Source organism: Hippocampus guttulatus, chromosome 23, assembly GCF_054856545.1.
Source record: "Hippocampus guttulatus isolate MCC_2025c chromosome 23, RoL_Hgut_1.0, whole genome shotgun sequence".
NCBI lineage: Eukaryota > Metazoa > Chordata > Actinopteri > Syngnathiformes > Syngnathidae > Hippocampus > Hippocampus guttulatus.
This window is the reverse complement of record NC_141283.1, coordinates 3857800-3880597: the sequence shown is the minus strand read 5'-3', so window position 1 is coordinate 3880597 and position 22798 is coordinate 3857800. Positions and strand designations below refer to the sequence as shown.

The 22798-nt window shown below is 42.4% G+C and overlaps 3 protein-coding genes across 5 annotated transcripts; 2 read left to right on the top strand and 1 right to left on the bottom strand.

Moving 5' to 3' along the window:
* Nucleotides 1–1091: 1091 nt before the first annotated feature.
* On the bottom strand, nucleotides 1092–11044 carry LOC147185780 (transmembrane protein 200A-like). The gene is made up of 5 exons (XM_086104507.1): nucleotides 10671–11044; nucleotides 4327–4465; nucleotides 3811–4043; nucleotides 3585–3739; nucleotides 1092–2776 (listed from the first exon to the last, which is right to left on the bottom strand). Exons 2-5 carry the CDS (start codon nucleotides 4455–4457, stop codon nucleotides 1766–1768), a joined length of 1530 nt encoding a protein of 509 aa, XP_085960633.1. The 5' UTR covers nucleotides 4458–4465; nucleotides 10671–11044; the 3' UTR covers nucleotides 1092–1765.
* Nucleotides 3615–19498, top strand: LOC147185779 (putative transmembrane protein 244). Of its 3 annotated transcripts, XM_086104508.1 has the most exons (8): nucleotides 3615–3757; nucleotides 3830–4021; nucleotides 7830–7947; nucleotides 15463–15613; nucleotides 17072–17157; nucleotides 17269–17345; nucleotides 18373–18498; nucleotides 18762–19498. In XM_086104508.1, the coding sequence occupies exons 4-8, from the start codon at nucleotides 15521–15523 to the stop codon at nucleotides 19016–19018; spliced, it is 639 nt and encodes a 212-aa protein (XP_085960634.1). In that variant the 5' UTR covers nucleotides 3615–3757; nucleotides 3830–4021; nucleotides 7830–7947; nucleotides 15463–15520; the 3' UTR covers nucleotides 19019–19498. The 3 variants fall into 3 exon arrangements, with proteins under 3 accessions (XP_085960634.1, XP_085960636.1, XP_085960637.1); XM_086104510.1 differs by lacking the exons at nucleotides 3615–3757; nucleotides 3830–4021 and adding an exon at nucleotides 6399–7086; XM_086104511.1 differs by lacking the exons at nucleotides 3615–3757; nucleotides 3830–4021 and having other exon boundaries at nucleotides 18762–18806; nucleotides 18921–19498.
* A 197-nt stretch (nucleotides 19499–19695) lies between these two features.
* LOC147185778 (inactive peptidyl-prolyl cis-trans isomerase FKBP6-like) lies at nucleotides 19696–22592 on the top strand. Its single transcript, XM_086104418.1, has 8 exons — nucleotides 19696–19758; nucleotides 20232–20349; nucleotides 20439–20528; nucleotides 20598–20800; nucleotides 21175–21294; nucleotides 21540–21737; nucleotides 22309–22418; nucleotides 22529–22592. Exons 1-8 carry the CDS (start codon nucleotides 19696–19698, stop codon nucleotides 22590–22592), a joined length of 966 nt encoding a protein of 321 aa, XP_085960544.1.
* The last annotated feature ends 206 nt before the right edge of the window (nucleotides 22593–22798 follow it).

The window sequence follows — 22798 nt, the reverse complement described above, 5'->3', positions numbered from 1 at the left end:
CTTTCTTTCTTTTCACATTGTGTTCTCTTCATTATCACGCAGCCCATCTGGGTTAACAATGTCGCGCTTGGCAGCCATGACTCCCGAGTACCCAGCCGGTTCTTTTTTTTTCTTTTTTTTCGAACACTTAAACCGCCATCAATTTGCGCATTGGTACTCTACGTTCCTCCTTCTAAAGAGAGTCGCGGTGATTACCCGTTCCCACGGTTACATCGACGACAGCGCTGCGCTTGACGTCACGTTTTCTTTTTTTAATGCTTTGCTGTGCATGTTGAATTTTGGAAGATGTAGGCTGTGTTCAGAATCACTTCCGGTCCACGATACAGGGCCCCGTGTGGTACGTTGCCATTTTGTTCTACTCACATCTGGTTCTCATTGCAAGTGAATAGCGCCTGATTTATTGCGCCACTGCAGACCAAGCAGCATCTGTTGCCAATGCAGTGACGTAACGAACGTTGCGACTTCCAAGATTTTTTTATTTATTTTTTTGTTTAATTCATTTGACTGATACTTGAACTACATAGTCCACTGTATCCAAATAAATCCTTTTGGGGAATGATTCGGAACACAGCCGTACAGGACACCATCGTCATGACAAAAAGACATAAAAATAACAAAACTATTGTTCCCCACCAAGATTTTGTTGCGAACCAAAACAGCAACGCCCTCATTGCCTTTGACATTTGGTGATAAATAATCCACGAATCTTCCTGCTCAAAAATGTCGGGCCTCGAATGAGGCGTGGAATAAAGTTTGCCTTTTGTGCGAGGGAGGAAGAAAATTCCAACTTGACCTTACTGAAATGACAGTTGGCCACCTATTTTTTTTTTTACTCCAGCAAATGCTGCTTTCAAAGCCTTTTATCCAACCTTGTTTCCAAACTTTATTACTTCTGTTCAGCACTCATCTCAGGAGGGTAGACATTTTTTTCCCATATGTGCCTTCCAGACAAAACTTTTTTTTGGCAGGGGGTGATTACGTCTGGTAGTAGTTCATCCCTTTTTTCAAAAAAGATGTTGTTTATTACCCGCCGTGCCACAGCGCGGCGCTTTGCAAGGAAACATTTCATCTTTGATGATACCAGGTTTGAGTGTGCTTTGTACCTTTTAATCGTGAATCACAACAGTTACACAGAATACACAAGAAATTATTCCAGGTTGTCTGAGAACAAAAAAATGGAAAAGTATATCTCGTGTTATCGGTGTTAGGTATCCGTACTGGTATAACTATCTGTATCGTTCGTATCAGAGGAGGGAGTGTTTTTAAAAAAAAAATTTTTTTAACAACCTTACTTCTTTTGTTGTTGGCTTCCCACGTCCGACACAATCAGTCAGTAAAAAGCAACATTTGGTTGAGATAATGCCTTTTTCTTTGCTGGTTAGACTGGCCGGAGACTGATCGCGCAGCTCCGCCCCTGAGGGACAAGTGAATAAATCCAGGTGCTCGGAAGCTGGAAAATTTGCGTGTCAACTTCAACGCCACAATCGCCAATTGATAGCTTATACACAGCGCAGTGTGCCGAGAAAAAGCCAGCTTTGGATGGATAACGTAGTATTTGAGACTTAATGCCCACTTCGTGCCGTCTCGTTAACTCATTCGCTCCCAAAGATGTTTTTAAACGTCTTTTCAGACTTGGTCAAGAATCGGCTGGTACTGAATGAGTTAATCAAGTAACCCACATCAGGCTGTGTAAGCAACACTTAGCTATCCATGTGGGTCTTCGGAGGGACCTGCCTGAGAGGGACGATCGAATAAATCCTGGCTCTTAGAAGCGTGTTTCTGAGCTGCCTCGCTTCATCGACCCGCCACTCAAGTCGTCATGCTCGAAGCTCAGATTGTTGTGCGACCGTGATATCATGAGCAACTTCTCTCTCTTGCTGTAGTCCCGCCTGACAACGGAGGCCGGCGGCGGAAGCGCCACCGCCCTTGTCTCCGCACCGCCGCCCTGTTGCTCGTCCCCTCGGTCCTCGAGCCGATTGTAGCCCTTAACGCAGCGGCTACTGTTGCTACGGTCCAAGCGAGGCCAGCTGGGGTGCTTGCGCTGTTCCTGATGCACGCTGAGCATGCTGGTTTGGCGTTCCAGGTCCAGAGATTTGGAGTGACTGTTGAGCATGTGCAGAGAGGAGTTGGAGCCAAAGTCGGGCTGCGCCGCAACGGGGGAAAGCCAACAGCCTGAGGTAGACGACGGCGCCAAGGAGGAAGAGGACCCGGACGAGGAGGAGGAGGCGGAATTACTCCGGTGCAAGCGCGGCGCTTTGGAGGCCTTGGCGACACACGCCACCGGAACCGCTAGGGACACCACGGTGCCCGACGTTTGCGACCTCTCGTCATCCCTCCCGCGTCTGCCTCTCTCCTCCTCCGTGATGGCCTCCATCTCCGGCTCGTCGATGACGCAGTTGTTGAGTTTGATGACAGGCAGCGTGAACGCCGAGATGGAAGAAGACACGATGGAGCGCGCGTGGTGGCCTAACCTCTCGCCGTCGGCTCCCTCGGGCGACATCCGGTCCTTGTAGAGCGGCGCCAACAGACCCGCGAAGCTGCACTCCAACCTGGCCTGCTCACATCGCCTGCGAGCCTCCTCGTCCCCGAGCAGCGCCTCCTCCTCGGGGAACGTCCCGCCGGCCCAAGAGGAGAAGGCGGCGAGGGGGTTGGTGTCGTCGCCGTGGCCTCGTAGGTCATCTCTTGCATAGTTGTGCTGGGCGTGATGCTTCTGCTCCTTTTGGCGGAGGCGGTGGATGTCGATGACAGTGGAGTACATGTCTCGCATGTGGATGATCTACAACATACCAGAAGTAGTCTTCAACCTTTCATTTTTCGACGCTGCCCACCATTCAAATAATGAACCAAAATTTTCATTTTTTTTATGTTATGTGGAAAGCTGTTTGGGTATTTATTTAATATCTTTGATAGGTGCTAGTACGTGCTCTGTCCTCACCGCTAAGGCAATTCAGCGCACTCGTAGAATGTTTTTTACACTATTTGTGTAATTTTTGGCCCACTACCACACAATTAAATACGACATACTATAAAATAACAAAAACTGTACTCTAAAATAGTTTAGGGAATTTTATTACAGTCGTTGTAGTTGTTGTACTTTTCATAATGAAATAGCCAACTAGCTATGGCTAAGGTTGTTAGCCCCCCCCCCCCCACACACACACACTTAAAACTCATTCAGTACCAGCCAATTCTAGACCAAATCTGAAAAGACGTTTAAAAACGTCTTTGGGAGTGAATGAGTTAAAATAGCCAATTAGCTAGCTTCATTAATTTTTTTGTTTTTGTGGACAGAAAAAAGACACCGGAATGGCTTTTGTTCATGAAATAACAAACTTAATATATATACAGTATACATATTTTTTTGTTCCTCACTCTTGTTAACGAAATAGCCAATTAGTTAGCAAACCTCAACCATTTGTTGCACTTTTTATTTCATGTTCGTGGACAAAAATAGCCAATTTAACGGCTAACTTCATACATTTTCCACAATGATTCTTTTCACTTTTGTTCACGAAATATCCAGCTGACTCACTAACTTAAGATTTTTGTAGCACACATTGTTTTGGGACAATAAACGTAACTACCTTCGTTTCCCTGTCTCTGTTCTCATGAAGAATGGCATTGGCGCAGATGAAAATGAAAATCCCGATGCCCATGGTGAAGGGCCCAAACATCTTCATCCTCTCAGAGTGCCGATGCTGTTCCAGGAACCGTGTCAGAGCGCCCCTCGTGGGCCGACCTGCATGCGGGGAAACAGGTCTGTTTCAATCAAATCTGACTTTGTAAACTCAAATATGATATTCATATTACCTTCTACGTTTTGACTTAGACTGGAGTTCTTCAGGGCACTCTCCTCCACCGCCGCTTTGGATCCTCCACCAACAGGCGGGCTTTGGCTTGAGGATTGTGGCCAGTAGCCCAACGTGGCCATGGCGATCCCGACAACTAGGATGAGCAGGCCCAGGAGGAGGAAAAACCCTGAGGCTGAGTAGAGGCGCAACCGTCCGCGTACCACCACCACGTCAGTACGCCGCTTTCGTTTTCTATGGGAATAATAGAAAAGTAGATTGAAGTCATTAAAATCGAAAAGCAGATGCTCGCTCACACGGCTTTCCAAATAAGACGCAAAAGTGTGCTTGTTTTAAGCTGCTGTGTAAGTTTATGGTAAACCTGACACATAAAAGGGAAAAAAAAGCGATTAACTTAAGCATTTAAATTCTAAATCCACTATCCTAATGCTAACATATAATGTGAAATGCCAAAGCTGGATAATCAAATGTTATGGTCTGTATTTGCCTATTTGCAAAATTGTCACAAAAATCGAACCTTGGAGCCCCTTCTTGGGCCGCATTGGCCAGGCCCGTAGATGTAGCCGGTGCAGGCCGCTGCTGAGAATAGGCCGAATCCTGGCGCTTTAGCTTGGCCAAGCCCGTTAGCACGCCCGCGGCCGCAGTCATACTTTAACCTACACGGACAACAAAAAGCAAAAGCAAAGATTTGGTGAGATGACTACATAAAACACTTATGTTGAAAAGGGGAGTCATCCAGTCAGCATGTTTCTATTAGCTAGTGAGAAAAACAATGGACAACTATGAGTGTGTTTGTATTTTTAAATTTTTTTTGTAGAATTTTGTTCTTGGTGTTTTAACAAACTAACCAACTAATTCAAAGAATTGTTTCACTTTTGAATGAACACTTTGTTAATGAAACTTAATACGCTACTTGGATTCTTTATTTATTTATATATTTTTATGTTAATGAAACAGCCAAACGGCTAGCTAGTTTAATACTATACCTTTGTGTGTGGGTTGTTTTAACTCACGATTAGCTTGTAAATGTAATGGGTTTTATGAGGATTTCTTTTTCCCACTTTTGCTAACAAAATGGCTAGCTAGTTGAATTAGTCAATATGTTCTTTTGCACGTTTTCACTTGGCGAAATAGCCAGTAAGCTAGCTAACTTTACATTTTTCACCCAGACTTTTTTTTCACTCTTGTAAACCCATCGGCCAACTAGCCACCGAGCTAAACACTTTTGTTGCACTTATTTCATTATCATTATTATTTTTAAACTTTTTCTAGTGAAATAAGCAACGAATGAAATCAGCACAGATATTTTTTGTGCTGCTTTTTTACTAAATTAGCTAGCTAATGTTTACACGTCTATCACACAGAAGCACACAAGCTGGCTGAGGTGAAGAGCTGGTTTTGTTGCTCCCTATAAATTATTTGTCAATAGAGTTGGGGCGGATGGGGCTTTTTCAAAGACTGTTCCCTCTGCTTGAGATGGATGCCCGGGACCACCGCCCCGTTAGCCTTGGCTTCTGCATGTCCCTGTGTTGCAGGTACACGTACAGTATCAAACTGAAAAAATCCTATCCTAGGGCTGTTCATGAGAATTATTGTCCCATTTCCATAAGCAGAGCAAGATCAACGCTGTTGATGTTTACATATCAAGCGCGGTCTCAATGCAACATTCCCATGAGTCATCACCAGCTGGCCTCATGTCCATGAATAGCCACGCCGATCTTAAAACACACAGCGCGTCTATTTTAAGGAGCCTTCATTTGGGTTTAAATGCGTGTTTAATCTGGGAAAGCATAAACATTAGCATTGTGCCTTTGAAGCACAAAGGAGATTACAGTGATTGGGTAGCCATTTTGGCTCACGTGCAAGTTTTCGCTTTACGAGAAGGTATTTTTTCCCCCAATGATATTCTCTCTGTGAGCTATTTTTAGTCTGTCTCCTTAATGTAATGTAAACCATTAGATTTCAGATTGGAAGAATGAGACGGCTACATGTGAAACTCATTTTCATTGCGGGCTAAATGGTCGTTAGTTTCCCTCAGAGTGCCGTTATGACTGTCAAAAATCATATAAAATGTGGAGTCAACTCATAATGTTATGACATAAACTGTATACACATTTCACCTCTGTTGTTCATGTATTTTCAACAACAAATTCAGGTGGCATGGAAAAAAAGTGGCAAGCAATATTTTAGTAGACACTATTTTCCAATTTAGAAGAAGGGTGGTGGTGAAAATAATGCCAGGTCTGTCTCTTTTTTTTTCCCCCTGTTAAGTGCACGGACTCATGGTCAACAACGAGGCACTCTAAAACAGCCATGCCAACCCGTAGCCTCATTCCAGATGCTTAGCTGTCAAGTCGGCTTTTCTTTTTCTTTTTTTTTATGTAAACCCTCCCCCTTCACCCGTGTCACTCTTCCTGTTGCCACCGCTCGGCAAGCACACGAGCGCTTTTTAATCGCAGATGGTGAATCACACGAGAAGCGACGCGAGCGGCCTCTTTCCACTGCCGCCTCTCTTACGATGCCGTGTTCTGCTCTCCCAAGTGCGCGTCAAACAGAAAGCTTTCAAGAGCAAGCAAGTGGGAAGGGGCGGGGTGGGGTGGGGGGAGATTTCCTTTCTTCAGTGAGAAGCGTGGCGGAGGAGAATGTTCAAGATGGGCGAGTACAGTTAATCTTGCTTGCAGGACGTTCGTTCGTATGGCAATTATGCCGGAGAGCGACTTGAGACGACCTGAGCGAGCGCCACAGTTTGTGTTGAGTGGAAGCTCGTAGCGCAAGAAAAGCATCTTAAACGTGTGATTGAAAGATTACTTTTCACCGTGCTTGCCATTTTGTGACCAACTATAAAAGGGTCAATGGTAATTCATCTTTTGGAATTTATCGTCGAGTGGCAATTTGGGAGCCAGGCAAACGTGTCAGTGTGACTGTAAATCGATGGAGGGGTGTGACGGTACATATTTATATTTATCCGCAGCTAGTATTTGTGGGGGATCTGAAATATTCATAGCGTTTTCATCAAGCACGTAAGTAGCGTGACATCATAGCGGCGAGACATTGCATAATAAGCTCTTTTGTACAGTGAGCCCTCAATGAATAATGACCGTGTAATGATGGCCTTAAGTGCTTTCCTCTGCAAATGACTTCACTCTGTTTAGCAAAACATTATTTCACATTCTTTGGACATGTTGACTGACGTCACGTGGCACCTCGGAACGTTACGTGCCGCGGCTGCTGCTGCTCGGTGACTCGTTTCCGTGGCAACTGCCAGCTGTGAATACAGGTATGCCATTAGCACGAAGAGACTGTGTGAAGGATGAGGGGATGCGGCATCTTTATTTTCACACCGGCAACAATGAGGACTGTTGCTAAGTTATCGAAATGGATTGAACATTTCATTTTTTTAAAAAACACACACATTGGGGGAAAATAAATGTTGAATATGTTATATTGGAAAGATTTTGTAAATAAAAAATAACAACTTGCTAATGAGCTCACTAATTAGTTTGTTCCACTGATTTCCACACCCCTATTCTCTACAAAATGGCCGCCTAGCTATCTTAACATAATACATTTTTAAATTTTTCCCTCCCACAAAATATATAATTAGCTTGCTGACTGAATATTTTTTTTGCTCTTGACTTTTTTGTCAGCTTTGTTCATGGAATGAACCAGCCAACTTGTTGGCCAGCTAATTCATTTTTGCATCGATTTTTGTTTTCCACTTGTTAAGCTAGCTACCCACGTAACTGTACATTTTTCACTAAAGTCAACAAAATATACAACTTTCTAAATGTCATATGTCAAACATTTTCCCCCTTTATTTATTGAAATAGCCCAACTTGCTTGCCAGCTAATTAATTTTCTTGCTATGAGTTTTTCCACTTGTTGACAAAATCGCCAGCTGGCTAACAGTACCTTGCTAAATGGACATTTTTCGTACGGATTTTTGTCATCTTGTAAATAAAATAGCCAACCTTCAAGCAAATCTTTCCCAATTTGACTGTCTACCTGTTTACATTGCAGCCCTTCTCAATCATGTGTCCCCAAAAGCGACAATGAGCACGAAGGCTCCTGAGGCAAATGATTTGGGAGACACCGAGTTCTTCCTCTACATCTTCCACTTCCCGTCTCCCACTCTGAGGTGAGTCACCTTCTTCCAGCTCTCGTCTCTGAATCACTTTTTTTTTTTTCCTTTTAATTAATTAATGCCCCGGGCGGCCCGGTAGTCCAGTGGTTAGCACGTCGGCTTCACAGTGCAGAGGTACCGGGTTCGATTCCAGCTCCGGCCTCCCTGTGTGGAGTTTGCATGTTCTCCCCGGGCCTGCGTGGGTTTTCTCCGGGTGCTCCGGTTTCCTCCCACATTCCAAAAACATGCATGGCAGGCTGATTGGACGCTCTAAATTGTCCCTAGGTGTGAGTGTGGGCGTGGATGGTTGTTCGTCTCTGTGTGCCCTGCGATTGGCTGGCGACTGATTCAGGGTGTCCCCCGCCTACTGCCCGGAGATGGCTGGGATTGGCTCCAGCACCCCCCGCGACCCTAGTGAGGATCAAGCGGTTCGGAAAATGGATGGATAATTAATGCCCCCTGTTGTTAATGCATGCACACGTCTGACATCTTTACATTTTGACTCAGTGTCTTTTTCCATCGGGTGAATCATCACATGCACAATCAAGCCAACCCAGTGTGTGTTGTTTTTGTTTTTTTGTGTTAGTTTGTGTGTGCGCGTTGCTTCCAGCAGAGATTACTCATTCCGTCTTCAGTCACCCACACACATCTTGACACACACACACACACATGCACACAAGGTTGAGTGACAGTCACAATTTGTTCTGTGATTCCTGAAATTTTTGTCATTTTTAAATGACTTTTACCATTGGAAATAATGGAAAGTGAGTTAGCTAATCTTGAAACCATTGTTTATTCACCATAAAGAAAGAGCAATATATTCATTAATACAGGATTTTCACAATTTGATAATTAAAGTATAAAAAGAAAGTTAAGAAAAATACAGGGGAAATAGCTTCTGTGTAGGCATTGCTAAAGAAAGCTAAATGCAAGAAGATCATTGTGTTGAAGCTTTTTTTATATATATAACTCTATGACTGGAATGTTTTGGTTGAATGACAAATTGAGTGATTTCGGGGCCATTTTTTTAACTGCCAGTTCTGTGGTTGTCGTATGCTTCACACACACACACAAAAAACTTTCTGACTTAACCCTGTAAAAGGGCACTGAGTTGAAATAAGATTTGCTGACATCTGAGAAATATTTTGCAGTTTTGGTGCTCTTCCGTTTCATGTTTTTGGGATATCGTCACACTTTTTCGAAATCCACCCCCAATTCCACGTTCGACTGCTTTTTACGATAGAATGGAAATATCCAGATTTTAAAATTTCTTTTTATTTTTTGCAACTCTTTGTTTTGGTATCTTATATTGTCTCGGAACACAATATTCTGCGGTTCTTGAATGATCAGGCAGAATGCGCTGCAACAGCTGCCAATATAGGGAACTCCGCTTTGCAAACAGCGGGCAGTGACCGAGCCTGTTACCGTGCAGATTCAAACATAGCCTGTCCTCTTTTCTCAGGCAGTTTGTGAGGGCAAAAACGTGACCCCGGGTTGACATCATTTTGTTTCCTGTTTCTAAGTTGTGTGCGTTGGACCTTGGAGGCTCTGCTATATTTGGAACAGGTTTGGTTGAGTTCTTCAACACATGTTCAATGAAGACCTGTCAATCAAAACCGAACATGATTTTTCAACACTTTGCCTCCGGTGGGCCTCATAAAGTGGCTCCTTTCCAAACGGGATGAGTAAATATTGCCGACAAGTGTTGAGAAATAATTAATAGGCTTTTAGTCTTTCATCCAATATTGAAGAAAAGCGTATTAAATATGCACGCTTACGAGGAGATGTACTGTGCACTGTACGCTTGCCCGTTGTTTCATCGCAGTGTAAATGAAGCTGAAGCCGGCGGGCAAAACTATTGTGCTCAAGGGCCAAAATTGATTTTTAGACAGGACAGACGGGGCCACGTGCGCGACGTAAAAATTGTGTTTTTAAAAAGCTCAAACGTGTCTGTAAAATGTGAAAATAAATTGTTTTGAAAACATTTATTTTTTACATTTTATATGCAAAAATGTAATCATAGTTAATCATCTCTTTCAGCCTCTAAAAAAACAATACTATAATGTTCTACTTTCAAAAAATATAAAGTAATAATGTAATTAAATGGAATGTAAAGAATGAAACACCTCTTGCCACATCTGTTGCTCGACTTCAATGGGCTTTGTGCTGCTCCTTGTGTTGCACCTCCCTTTGCCACCTGGGGGCAGTAGATGGCCTCAAAACCAAATTTGCAGATAAGAACAACACCTGCATGGAGTTGCAATTAGTGTGAGTTGTTTTGCAGAGGATCAAGAATGTGTCTGTGAGTGTTGTCTCTTATCTGTCTACATGTGTTGCGCCATTGTTTGTGTTCAAACATCTGTTGCTTGCGTTTAAATATCTGTTTATAACACCACAGCACCGATGCCATCCGTGAGGCCATCTATGGGATTTGTGTGTTAGCATTAAGATAGCAAAAGGCAAAGTTGTGTTTATTTTAAATGGATAAATGATACTTTTGTTTTGTGTTTAGTTTGATAGTTGCTTGCTTGGTTTTGTAGCGAGTTGAGCTCACTGCCAAGTCACGTCAAAGCAAAATATCTCTACTATGAATAAATCGGGATAAGTTAACTAGGCAATTGAATGAAAAACGTTTTCATAATTTGGGGGGAAAGAAACTACTTAATTAATCCGACAAATAACGAATTCTTGGTGATGCACCACTTGGTGTTAGGTGACGCTTTTTTTTAGTACCTTACCTTTTAGTAAGACGGACAGTCTCCCATTAAAAAATCCATCCTGCCCTGTGAACGCTGCACCACGCTTGAGTCAGCATGCATGCGAAGTCAAGTCTTACTTTGTTTCTTTTCTTCCCTCCTCTCCCAACGCTGCACTTTTTTTACATTTTGCACGCGCTCCCAAACAAAAGACTCTTCTCTTGCTTTTCTTCTTCTTTTCTTTCCGCGTCCCAAATCCCTAAAGTCACGCGGGGTGTCCCCTGCACAAAATCCACGCCAGGTCCGCACCGAGAACCTTTAAAAGCCGCAAAAGTCACGTCCGCCTCCGCCAGTGCGCTGCGTAAAAAAACAAGACGTCCACGCCGAACCGGTCAGACGATGCGTCACGAATTGAAAAAAAAAACTGTTTTCTTTGGGGGCGAAGCGGGGGGGGGGGGGGGGGGGGTGAAATCCAGTCCTCTGAGGCGACTTGTCTTCCACGTCGTCCTCGTTCGTCTTCCAGTGCTTCCAAAGCGTTTCTGCGCGCGAGGCGAGTGCGTGCGCGTCAAATGGTGGAGGAGGGGCTGGCCTGGGGGTCGTACGGAGGTAAATTGGTCCTTAAATGCCGCGTCCTGGCGAAATAAGATGGAGCTAACGAGGCGTCCCATCTGCAATTTAACACGATTTTCTCTTTCCAGTATGTCTTTTACTGCATACGGCCGTAGGACCACGTGACTGCTGTCAAATGTGCAATGGTACTTTTCCATGAATGAATGGCTTATTTGGGTTCTATACATGTACAGGGGGAAAAAAAAATACAAAACATGATTTCGAAGAAATTAACCGTTCATCGAAAAGGGAACAGGCAGAAGCACCAATCTTATTGTTGCTGATAGTTTTATTTAGAATTAAAAATCACTGTGAGATGCCTCCTGCACCACTTAAAACTAACAACATTCAAAATCATTTCTAATGGTAAAATAATTCCTTTTTATGTATAACGTCATAAACTTTGTCCAGAATTTAACTAGTTCAACCAATTATTGGAATCGATGTGTAAGTAAAATACATTTGAGTCATATTTTTATTATTCACAATAATTAAGCAGACATCAAAACCACATTGGGTGTTACTTGTAAAGATGTCACACACACACAATTCTTTTTTTGAATACACAAAATAAATGAATCCAAAATTTTGTCACATACTGTGGATTATTTTTATCGTAAAATAATCCCGTCTCATTTTTAATGTGTTGGCAGATTCATGCTTCTCCCTGCTGACTTGTTCCAAAGTGCTCTTGTTTCTCAATTTTCTTTCAGGTTGGCTTTCGGATGTTGTCATTTTTTTTCTCCTCCAAGCAAAATTGTTACAGATGTTGGCATGCAGCTCATTTCCTGTGTTTACACGAGTGAGGTCCAAATACTGTTTGTATTAGTGCGAGTAGTGTTTTTTCGCCTGGATGTCCTCCTCGACAGAACAACCCTGACCTCGGTGTAACATCGCACATACACTGACACACACGTCTAACTGCTAAAAATACCCCAGGGGACCACACACAATGGCTCGTCATAGCGGTTGTGCAGCCGTGGTGTTTATGTTCACACTTACATAGTTTTAACATCGTAGCTAGAGATGGGCGAGTACCGATACCAAGTTTGGGTATCGGGCCGATACTGGCCTTATTTCAAGGTATCGAGGGCTGGTGGAGAATACCGATATCAGTCACCAATACTTGATGCCCAAAAACTAAATAAATCTGATGTTGAGCCACTCTTCTTTTTTTTTTGGTGCTACACTGCAGCCGTTTGACACATTGGTTAATTAATAAAAGATTGTTTATTTAAATGATATGTATCATAAGTACTGTTGGTAACGGTACTTGGTATCAGTATCAGTGAGTTCTCAAGAGAATATATTCAGTATCGATCTGAAAAAAATAATTCTGTCCAAATACTTACCATTTTTAAAATATAAGTGATCCCTACACAAGGTGACCAACACGGCCGTGCACAGCATATATGGTGTCTGTTGTAGTACCAAGACTGACCTGTGAGAGGCAGCACAGTTCCGCAGGGCATCCAGACAGCTGAAGAATATACATAAAGAATAGAAAAAAAAATCAAGGTTAACCATTGCTGTTGCAAAATCTTGGCCTCGTGGTTTTTAGTATGATGAATAATTTGCGAGACATAGCTGCTGCATCTTCCGTCGTACGTAACAATCGCACAGTCGGTGGCTCAGTACGACTCGGTGTTGACCACAAATTATTCTAATACTGTACTGCCAACACCACTCAGGATAATAATTCATAGCCATCCATTAATCAACTTAGATTGTAAGTGAGGAGTTGGGCTCTAATTTGGCCCGATTATCGGTAGCGTAGGTATGTACCTCATTTTACGACAAGCAGTTATTCGCGAACTTTTTACACCAAGTACCACCAAAAAAAAAAAATCTAAATTTTGCGTTTTCATTTTCCGGCATGGCAGTTGAATTTAATGCGGTTAATTTGCAATGCATACTGCCACCTAGAGGACGGGTGGAACAACATCCAGCCCAATTTAGTACATCAATTGCATGACCTTAATTTGTCAGCATCAGAGGAAAGCAAAAGCTTTTGCCGCTCAGGGTTACGAGCTTCAAAACGCTTACAGTCGTCCTCCCGTGCTGACTAAAAGCAAATTCTAATCGAGCACAGATTGTTATGCAAGAGGAACGAGCGTGCCAGCACAAATGTGTGAGGATTATGCCATTTTTAAAAAAATTAATGTCGGATTGAATGGAATGATTGACAGGCGAGGGGGTTGCGTGGAGATGGAGGTGGCGCATTAAAGAGCCTCATTCACACAGATTTCCTGCCAAATTGGCATAAAAGAGGACAATTACCTACCTTTGCCTATCACACAGAAACCAGTTTAATTCATATGTGATTTCCTCTGTGTGCTCAACTGCTCATCGTCTGCCATCCCTCCCACCCCGCCTCTAGTTTTGCACATGTTGACTTGAATTAATGTCACATGATAATGTCACACTCTCTTTCACACACACACGCGCACACACACACGCACGCGGGCACCATTGACGTGTGGTTTAGTCATCTCATCGGCGTTCCCCGCCCCCTCCCCAGTGGGATTAATTGATTTTCAAAGGATGCTCTTTCACTCTCTTTTTATCTTGGAGGGCAACTTTTAAAATGACATTTTCAATGACAAAGTTAAAACAATGCAGTAAAAAAAGACTCAAATATATACAGTATATTTTTTGCGGAGGGGGGGACTACTTTGCTCAAGCGTATCAACACATCACAAAAATTAATTTCAAAGACATAATTGAAATTGAAACTTATTGCAAAAGTATACAAATACCAAAAAAAGACAACCATTACTCAGGCATATATTCTTGATCCTCTAAAAAAATGACTACATATTTTAGATATATATTATTGCTGCATTTGAATGAGCGATTTACACAGTAGTTGTGAAATGTCTTGTGAATTATACTGCCATCTGGTGGCCGAGTCGCAAAACACACCTGATTGAATAATTCATAATCATGTTCAAACTGTTTAACTGTTGATGCCACACAATGTGGCGGAACGAAATGTCACACCGCCACAGACCGGTGGGCGAAGGATAACTCCTTGTAGCCCACTGTGATGCTCACACTGTGCGCCCTCTGGACCCCGAACTCCATGGTTAAGCATATGCGTGTTACCGTGGCAACCGCATTATAACCTCACTGGCGCCATGACGCTCCAGAAGCCAGCATTGCTATTTTCTCCAAATGATGCTGCTGCAGGTGCTTTTTTTTTTTTTTTTTTTTTGCAGCTTCTTGATCGAATATGATTATCACACCTCTCTCGCTCACTCGCTTGCTGTTAGTTATGTTCCCTGTATATGTTAGCATTAAGCTAATGAGGTTTGACATGCTGCCCTGCGACTGACTGACGACCAGTTAAGGGTTTAGTCCACCTTCTGCCCGAAGTCATCTGGTTCTATCCCTAATCCAGCAACCTCGCTCGCCCCTGTTCAGGATAAACGGTGTAGAATATGGATGGATGTGTTTAACATGCCCTTGCTCAAAGGGCTGTGACACCGTGATTATCGAAGCTATTTGTTAGCCTGCCGTTGGGATTTTGCTAATTGGGTGACTTACGGGAAATTGATCAAATTTCAGCGTGGGGAGAAAAATGACATTACGTGTAACTTTTGTGCTTTCAAAAGTCAAAACAGAACGTAATTTTTCCGGTCCATGTCCTAGTCCAGTCTGCCCACTTACTAGTGGTTTTGGCATACTAGTAGGGGAGCCACATGTTACTAGTTCGGCATAAATGTTTACTGGCTGAAAACTAAATTGTGCATAAATCTCATACTACTAATTATACATGTCTTACTAGTGAGGACAAAAAGTAGCCGCTCTTGTGTTTGGTTATCAAGTCTTTGCTGCTATCTACTGGTCATATAGTATAACATGGTAGTGTGTGTGCCATTGAGAATGACTGGGGAAATTTTGTACGAAAATATTGAATTGTGGGTTAACGGAATTTCTGTAATAATATATTTTTTTAATTGAATCATTTTGAAATTGGAGCGATGTGCTTCAGATAAATTTGTGCTTCAGATAAATTGTTTGGAAGGAGATAATAATAAGTGTTCACACAGTAATCGCAATCAAAGTATTTGAGGAAAAAGGAGATGAGAGAATGACTTGAATATCTCTCTCTTGAGATCCCTCCGGGGAATTTCCTCAGACTTCTTAGTCGTAATCCCATTTTGAATAATCCACCCCCCCTCACTCCCTCTCTCTTTTTTTCTCTCTCTCTCTGATGCAGGCACAAATGACCACATATAGGTCGAAAGTGCTCTGTCGCGCTGTCTCCACGGCCATTCATGTTGTTGGACTACTGCTGTCGATGTTGTGGATTCACTCTCATCAAGCGCCATGGAGCTGTCTCGCTCAAGGCCACACCCAGTGACACCTGGGTAAGAGAAAAGGAAAAAAAATTGTTTCATTATAGATTATTGATCTTTATTGATAGCGTACAGCCACAAGTAGCTCTAGCAAAGACTTCCTGGCAGCATTTGGTAAAAATGAAGTTATGCGAGGAGTTCATTTAAAATGTATGTCCATTAATGGGAAGTGGAGTCCAGTCAGGAGATGGAAAACAAGCCAGCGGGGTTGTCTGATGTGTTTAGAAGCCGCTAAGTGAATTAGCGCTGGCTCAGCTGTGGAGCCACTTCCGGACCAACACGCACACGCCGGTGGCCTGGTCTCCACTAAAATACCGTATTGGCCTGAATATAAGACTGTGTTTTGTGCATTGAAATAAGACTGAAAAAGTGGGGGTCGTCTTATATTCGGGGTCTAGACGTTCTACCCATTCACGACGCTAGATGGCGCCAGATATCATTGAAACGAATGCTGAACTTGACTCCCCAGGCCAAAGTGAACCCGCCACAGTGAACAGAATAAAAATAAAAATAGCGGTAGCACGAAGAAGAAAAATAAAAAATAGCGGTAAGAAAGAAAAGAGAAGAAAATACTAGAAGACATAACAGAAAATGGAGAAACGTAGCGACAATCTGGAGAAAAGTGGGTCGAAGATCGGCCAGGTTAACCGGCAGCTGAGGAGAAGTTATGATGTAATTTATATTTCAAAAATCGGAAGCCATTCATTTACGAATGTGACTGCACTTAAGTTTACATATTTAAATGTTCAGATATTAAGATTTGAATGAGGAAAAATAACATGCTTTTTCTCTCAAATATATTGTTCTAATCATTTGTTTCAGATGTACTGTAATTATTTTCTGTATAAAAATTAAGTTGGTGTTCAAAAAGTCTTTTTTCAAACTTGAGTCTTGAAAAAGAGGGGGGTTCGTCTTATAATCAGGGCCGTCTTATATTCGGGCCAATGCGATACACCACCTGCAGGTTACCTTGATGACCATGGAAAATTTAGATGGAAGTTTCATCCCTCTATGCCAGCAACACATAGTTATCCATCATAGAATAGAGTAATAGCACCTTCATTTTCGATGACACTCCGTCCAGGACGCCCATTTTTGAGACGGAGGACGAGTAGTTTTTTTAAAAGGATGAACTAAGCAAGGACGGACGTGGGTTTTCATCCGTCTCTTTAGGCATCCATAACCGGGTTAAGTATGTGGTGTCGGCAAAATAACAAGGCCGGAGTATAGCCTAATACTGTATTTTCTTAACTATTTCATCTCAACAGGATTTTTATAGCAACACTGCCACCTAGTGTACAGTCAGAGAACATAACAAAATGCACATTGGGCGACGTTTTCCTACATTATGGGTTTTGACTGTCACGTTGCATCACTGTACAGCAAGTGAGAAAGGACGCATTACGGAGATGAGAGACCATGTCTTGACAGCGGTGGCCAATATTTCGCCTTCACTTTTTTTTCCCTCAGGTCGTCCTGCAGAACCTGCTGATGTGCATGGTGTGCTTCTACTCTCTCTACTACATGGTGGTCAGCCTCTGCATCGGCCTGCTCAGGTGCACAAACAAACGGGGATGGTTTAGGAGACATTGTCGGTTCAATGCAAAGTTGCCAAATCAGAAGTTTTTTTGTTTTTTTTCCTGTAAAACTGACTTACTTGTCTGCAGGGTTCATGAAATTAACAGTCTGTTGGCACCATTTGACTACACCACACAACCGTCATGGCAGAACCCCAAATACCTGGGTGAGTAGTTTCTTTAGAACGCTCAAACCTTAACTTCTAATGGATTGAATGATTGATTGATTTTTTTCTTCTTTTTTTCAACGCCAATTTCAATTCCAATATTTGCTAGAGTGAAATTCTGATAACTCATTTACCTGCCGATTAATTTTAAAAGATATATATCCCTTTATTAAGATAAGATAAGATAAGATAAGATATCTTTTATTAGACCCACACTGGGGAAATTTACAGCCTCCAGCAGCAAGAATGTAGGCAGAAAGAAGAAGAAAAAACAAACAAACATTGTCCAATTAAGTGCAATATAAATACAAAATGGATAAATCGCAGTGCTATTTACAGTTGTTTTCCACATCATTCAATTATTAAATATTATTGTTGCTATTTTTTATTCAGCAGCCTGACAGCAGTTGGTAGGAACGAGCGTCTGTATCTCTCCTTCTTGCAGCGCGGGTGTAACAGTCTCTGGCTGAAGGAGCTACCTAGTGCTGTCAGGGCGGGCTGGAGAGGGTGGGAGGGACTGTCCATCATAGCTTTTAGCTTAGTTAGCATCCTTCTGTTGCCCACCTCCTCCAGAGTGTCAAGGGAGCAACCCAGGACAGAACTGGCCTTCCTGACCAGTCGCTCCAGTCTCTTTCTGTCCCGGGCTGAGATGCTGCCTGACCAGCAGACAATGCCATAATGGATGGCCGAGGCCACCACCGAGTTATAGAAAGTCTTAAGCGACCCCTGTACCCCAAAAGACCTCAGTTTCCTGAGTAGGAAGAGTCGGCTCTGTCCTTTCCTAATCAGGTTGTCCGTGTTTGTAGACCAGTCCAGTTTGTTGTTCAGAAGAACACCTAGGTACTTGTAGGAGGTCACCCTCTCTATGTCCATACCCTGGATGTACCCTAAGGGATCCCTTAATGCTCACAACTCAGCTCGTGACATGGCGGCATTCCCTTATGCGCATGAGTTGTTCCCACTTCCCTGGAACATTGACTTTCCAGACTGTGCCTTCAAGTCAGTCTTGTCTCTTGTGTGTCGACAGTCAGTGTCATCTCCACAGAAGTGACGTATGTTCTGGGGGGGCTGGTGTTTGCCTGGATCGTGGAGGAGTGGGTGTGGGACTACGCCATCACGGTCACGCTGCTGCATGTGGCCATGACTGTTGCGGGTGAACGCGCACACACACAAACACACACGGGGCGGGATTAGTCAGGTTATGTAATAAGATATAATGAGTCATACATACCATTAATGAAATTGCATTTACAATTTGCAATTACAACCAAAAGCTCTGTAAACTGTGGCAACTCACAGAAATGTTTTCAAATCATCCCATGCGGATCATAAAACTATACTGAACATAATCCACATTTCTGAGAATATTTGAAAGGTATTGCGCTCTTTAAAAGTCCCTTTTTTCCCCTCCTCCAGTGATGTCAGATTTCCCCTCAACCGAGCACTGGTGGATCGCACTGGGTGAGATGGCTATTTTCTTCCGCTATTTTGGCTGTATAATGTTTCTCTTTGTTGGTTTTAAGTACATTAAACACTTTGCAAGTTTTCAGTATTCACATTTGCTTCCTTGTTTAGGCTCAGGCCTGGTGATGATGATATTCGGAGGACAGATCCTGGCCTACAAACTCTTCAGGAGCAACTTCATCTCCCCAACCGAGCTTCAGAACTTCTGACAAGGGCTCAAGATGCTTTGCCAGTGTTTCTACTTTTTTTTTTGTAAAGCATACACAACATTAGATGTCAAATAAAAAACCCCTCTTGTACAAACGACCCAATACTTTTGTAAATGAAAAGAAAAAATTGTACAGCTATACTATTTTTGTATTGTTTCTTAAACGGAATCATTTTAGGTGGTGGTATACTATACACATATTCTGACAGGAAATGTATGGATGGATACTATATTGTGATTAATTTGAATTATGTTCAGACAAATGCGTATCTTGCAAACAGTGACAATAGTCCATATGTTGTTGTATTTTAATTTTACCTTATTGTATCTATTCATCCCTCGAAGGGAAAATTCAACGTGAATTTTTCGTGTGTTGGTTCATGTATTTTTAATGAGGAAACCTCATTTTACCCGTCTGAACATAATTACGTCATCAGTGTAGATCAATTTATACTCCATTGAATAAAATTACACAGTGTCACTCGTGTTCCGTTTTTATTCAAATCCTCATTCCTTTTTGTTCTTTCCCTTTTTTTAGTTTTTAACACACCTTTTTGTAGACACGCATTTCTGGGTAGGTCACGTGGCTCGCCGTCCAACGCGGTATCGAAAGCGTGTAAAAAGTGGCCAAAAGAAATACAACTTCATTTTGGGAAACGACTTTATCGTCAGCAGTAAATGTCAATGAACGGACTACGAAAACTTTTCCAGCGCCTTGTCAGAGATGAGGAGCCAAATCTGGTGAGTTGTTGTCTGTTAGCTATATATATATATATATATATGCTAACGAAGCTAACCTTTGAGTAGTCTGTAGAAATTTAACTAACAGTTTCTATTACGCCATTTCTATCCTTGAAAAGTTATTTACGTGTATGCATGAATAACGCGAATACTTTAAATTCTCCGTGTTTTACTTTCGAATTTTAACGAATCTGCCATTGTGTGAAAAAATTTCCATCACCCTGAACTGAATTGTAGACGACAACGTCTGCTCCATCGTGGGAAAACTAATTTCAAAGCAATATAAAAAATAGACAAAACGAAAATTACAATATTCTCACTTATTAAAGTAGAGTCAAAATTTTTAGAGGAAAAAAAATCCTTCAAATTGGAGAAACAGGAAGTGTTGCAATAAATAGATTCATCGATTTTTGTGTCGTTTTTTTTTTGTGTCACTAATTGTGACACACTAAACTGTCTCTGTGCCTTCTTAGAGTCCATTTGACCGCCTACAGCAGCAGATGGAGGATATCCTGGGTAATGGAGGAATCCTCAAAGAGGTGATCTACCCTGGATATGGTCCCCCTGTACCCCAAAGTGCTTCAGTCTTGAGTAATTATTACAGTACTGATCTTTCAGTGAGTCCAAACTGTAAACAGTATTTTTTTTCCTCAATGATTCTGTCCTGTGTTTCTCCACAGTACATTACTCCGGCTTCCTGGAATATTCTGACCAGCCGTTTGAGACCACTACTCACCTCAAGCATCCCCGACTCATGAAGCTGGGTAGAGGTAGCTGTCATGATGAGTGAGAACGTTGTGGCTTGTCAACTCTAAACTGTGTGGCCTTGATTCTAACAGACGTGACTCTGATGGGAATGGAGCTGGGCCTGCTGACCATGCGCCAAGGCGAGTTCTCCCGCTTCCTCCTGCAGCCGCGTTACGCCTACGGAGACATGGGCTGCCCGCCGCTCATCCCCGCTGCTGCCCGCGTTTTGTTCGAGATCCAAATCCATGATGTCCTCAACACAGGACAAGTGGACGAATTTGTCCAACTGACTGCGGTAGGGTGCAACAGCGTGTTTCCTGCCCACTAAACGGCCACGAGAATATTGTATATTTGTAAGTGGGTTTGATGAAATAATTAATAGGATAGTCGATTCTAAAAGTATTCATGAGTCGCACCCCTAGTCACCACTCCCCAGCAGTAATTGTTGTTCTTCACAGAGGATAAAGAATATTTGTCAAAGAGAATTGATATATTGTTTAAAACAAGAAAATATAAACAAAATGTTATTCTTGTTATCTTTTAATAAGCAAATGCAAATGAAATCAGAATGGATTTTTCTAACTCAATAGATTTTTTAAGCTTTTCTTGTTTACGTTTCTTATTACTGTGGATGCAGTTTGCTTCACACAAAGATCTTTCGGTCTTCAGGAGGAGCAGAATGAGTGTCCATTTTCCAAGCTGATTGAAGTGGTCAGCACGCTTCGTACTTTAGGCAACAGATGCTTCAAGCAGAGTCGCTACGAAAAAGCCAAAGAGCATTACAAGCAGGTGAAGGTGACATTTGAGTGGACTTTTTGATTTTTATTCATTTCTTTGCTAGAAAAGTACTATTCTATCAGACGGGGCTTTGACGCCAACTTGTGGCATCTCTGGTTGTTTAAAAAAAAACAGGTGAGTGTAGTTGTATCCTACAGTGGTTAACTTGACTTTACTTGAATGACGACAAACTAAAACATGACATCACTTTACGCGACATAATCTTTTCGTGAGTTTACAATTTGTTTTCTGCACAGGCGTTGGAGTTGTTGGTCAACAGGGAGATTCCCAGCGATGCCGAACAGGCCGAGATCCAGGCGGCGTTGCTGCCTCTTTATCTGAATTTGTCCTTCGTGGCGCTTCGTCTGGAGAGGCCGCGGAAAGCTCTCAAATACGCCAAGAAGGCTCTGGAGATCGACTGCGGCAGTACCAAAGCACTTTACCGCTGTGCACAGGTCAGACTTTGTTTCCATGTTTTAAAATTGGTAAACTTTTGTTCAAATGCGAAGAAAAATATGCCCTTAGTCAGCCATCGGTGGACGAAGCGAATTTTCTGTATCTAAAATTGTTCTTGAAAGATAACAAGAAATTTCGACCCACACCAAGATGGATTAATTGGCTGATTTAATTTAAAATATATATACAATAAAAAAAATAACTTCTTTATTGGTTCCTTGAAGTATGCAATAATAAAGAAGTGAGTTCCAGACAGAGCATTTTACTGCTTTGCAATATTTTCCCCGACAGTATTTTGTTTAACATTCCAACAGAGAGCCTTTTAAAAGAGCAAATATCAGATTTTCCTCCATCTCAGGAGGAAACACTTTTTTTTGTTTGTTTTTTTTGGGGTTCTCCAGCCTCCCACATCCCAAAAACAAGCATGTTGGGTTGAATGAAGGACTCTTAAATTGTCAATAGGTGTGGGATGCGAGTGCTAATGCTTATTTGTCGACGATGTAAACGTCGCTTAGCAAACGACAGACAAAAATCGATTCGTCTGTTTGAGCGCACTGTCGTCCACGTCAGGCGTACGTGGAGCTGCGGGACTACGAGAACGCTCACGGTTGCCTCGTCAAGGCTCGGGACAGGAAGCCTTTTGACAGCGACGTCACCAACCTCCTGAAGACCGTCACGATGTAAGCAATTCTTTTTTTTGGAACTGAAGCTTTTAGAAAACGGAACAGATTTGGAAAACGAGTCGAAATGTTTCGATTCTCATCCTCTGTTGGCTGCTCTCGTGTCGCAGGTGCTACAAAGACAACTTGGATAAAGAGAAAGACGTGTACGGCAAGATGTTCCCAGGCTTTTAAGAGGCCGCAGGAGATGGTAAGATACCCCCCTTTCATTTTTTTTTTTTAATAACATTCCAATTGTTGTCCGTATTTCGCATCATGCTGAGCGAAAATGTTTACGTCCGTTGCAGATAATCCGAGCGAGTGAGGAGCCACCGCAGAACCAGAGTGAAATGGTGGTCTTATAAACTTTGTATTGCGCCTCTTGAGATGTCTCGCAAATG

Bases quoted from the DNA above. Each gene is read 5' to 3' on its own strand.
- LOC147185778 (XM_086104418.1), top strand. From the start codon at position 19,696: ATGTCAATGAACGGACTACGAAAACTTTTCCAGCGCCTTGTCAGAGAT. The intron at 20,350-20,438 runs GTAATTATTACA...GTTTCTCCACAG, and splicing joins CCAAAGTGCTTCAGTCTTGA to TACATTACTCCGGCTTCCTG. The intron at 21,738-22,308 runs GTCAGACTTTGT...CGTCCACGTCAG, and splicing joins CACTTTACCGCTGTGCACAG to GCGTACGTGGAGCTGCGGGA.
- LOC147185779 (XM_086104508.1), top strand. From the start codon at position 15,521: ATGTTGTTGGACTACTGCTGTCGATGTTGTGGATTCACTCTCATCAAG. The intron at 17,158-17,268 runs GTGCACAAACAA...ACTTGTCTGCAG, and splicing joins CTCTGCATCGGCCTGCTCAG to GGTTCATGAAATTAACAGTC. The intron at 18,499-18,761 runs GTGAACGCGCAC...CCCCTCCTCCAG, and splicing joins TGTGGCCATGACTGTTGCGG to TGATGTCAGATTTCCCCTCA.
- LOC147185780 (XM_086104507.1), bottom strand. From the start codon at position 4,457: ATGACTGCGGCCGCGGGCGTGCTAACGGGCTTGGCCAAGCTAAAGCGC. The intron at 3,740-3,810 runs GTAATATGAATA...CCCCGCATGCAG, and splicing joins TCTAAGTCAAAACGTAGAAG to GTCGGCCCACGAGGGGCGCT. The intron at 2,777-3,584 runs GTAGTTACGTTT...GGTATGTTGTAG, and splicing joins ACAGAGACAGGGAAACGAAG to ATCATCCACATGCGAGACAT.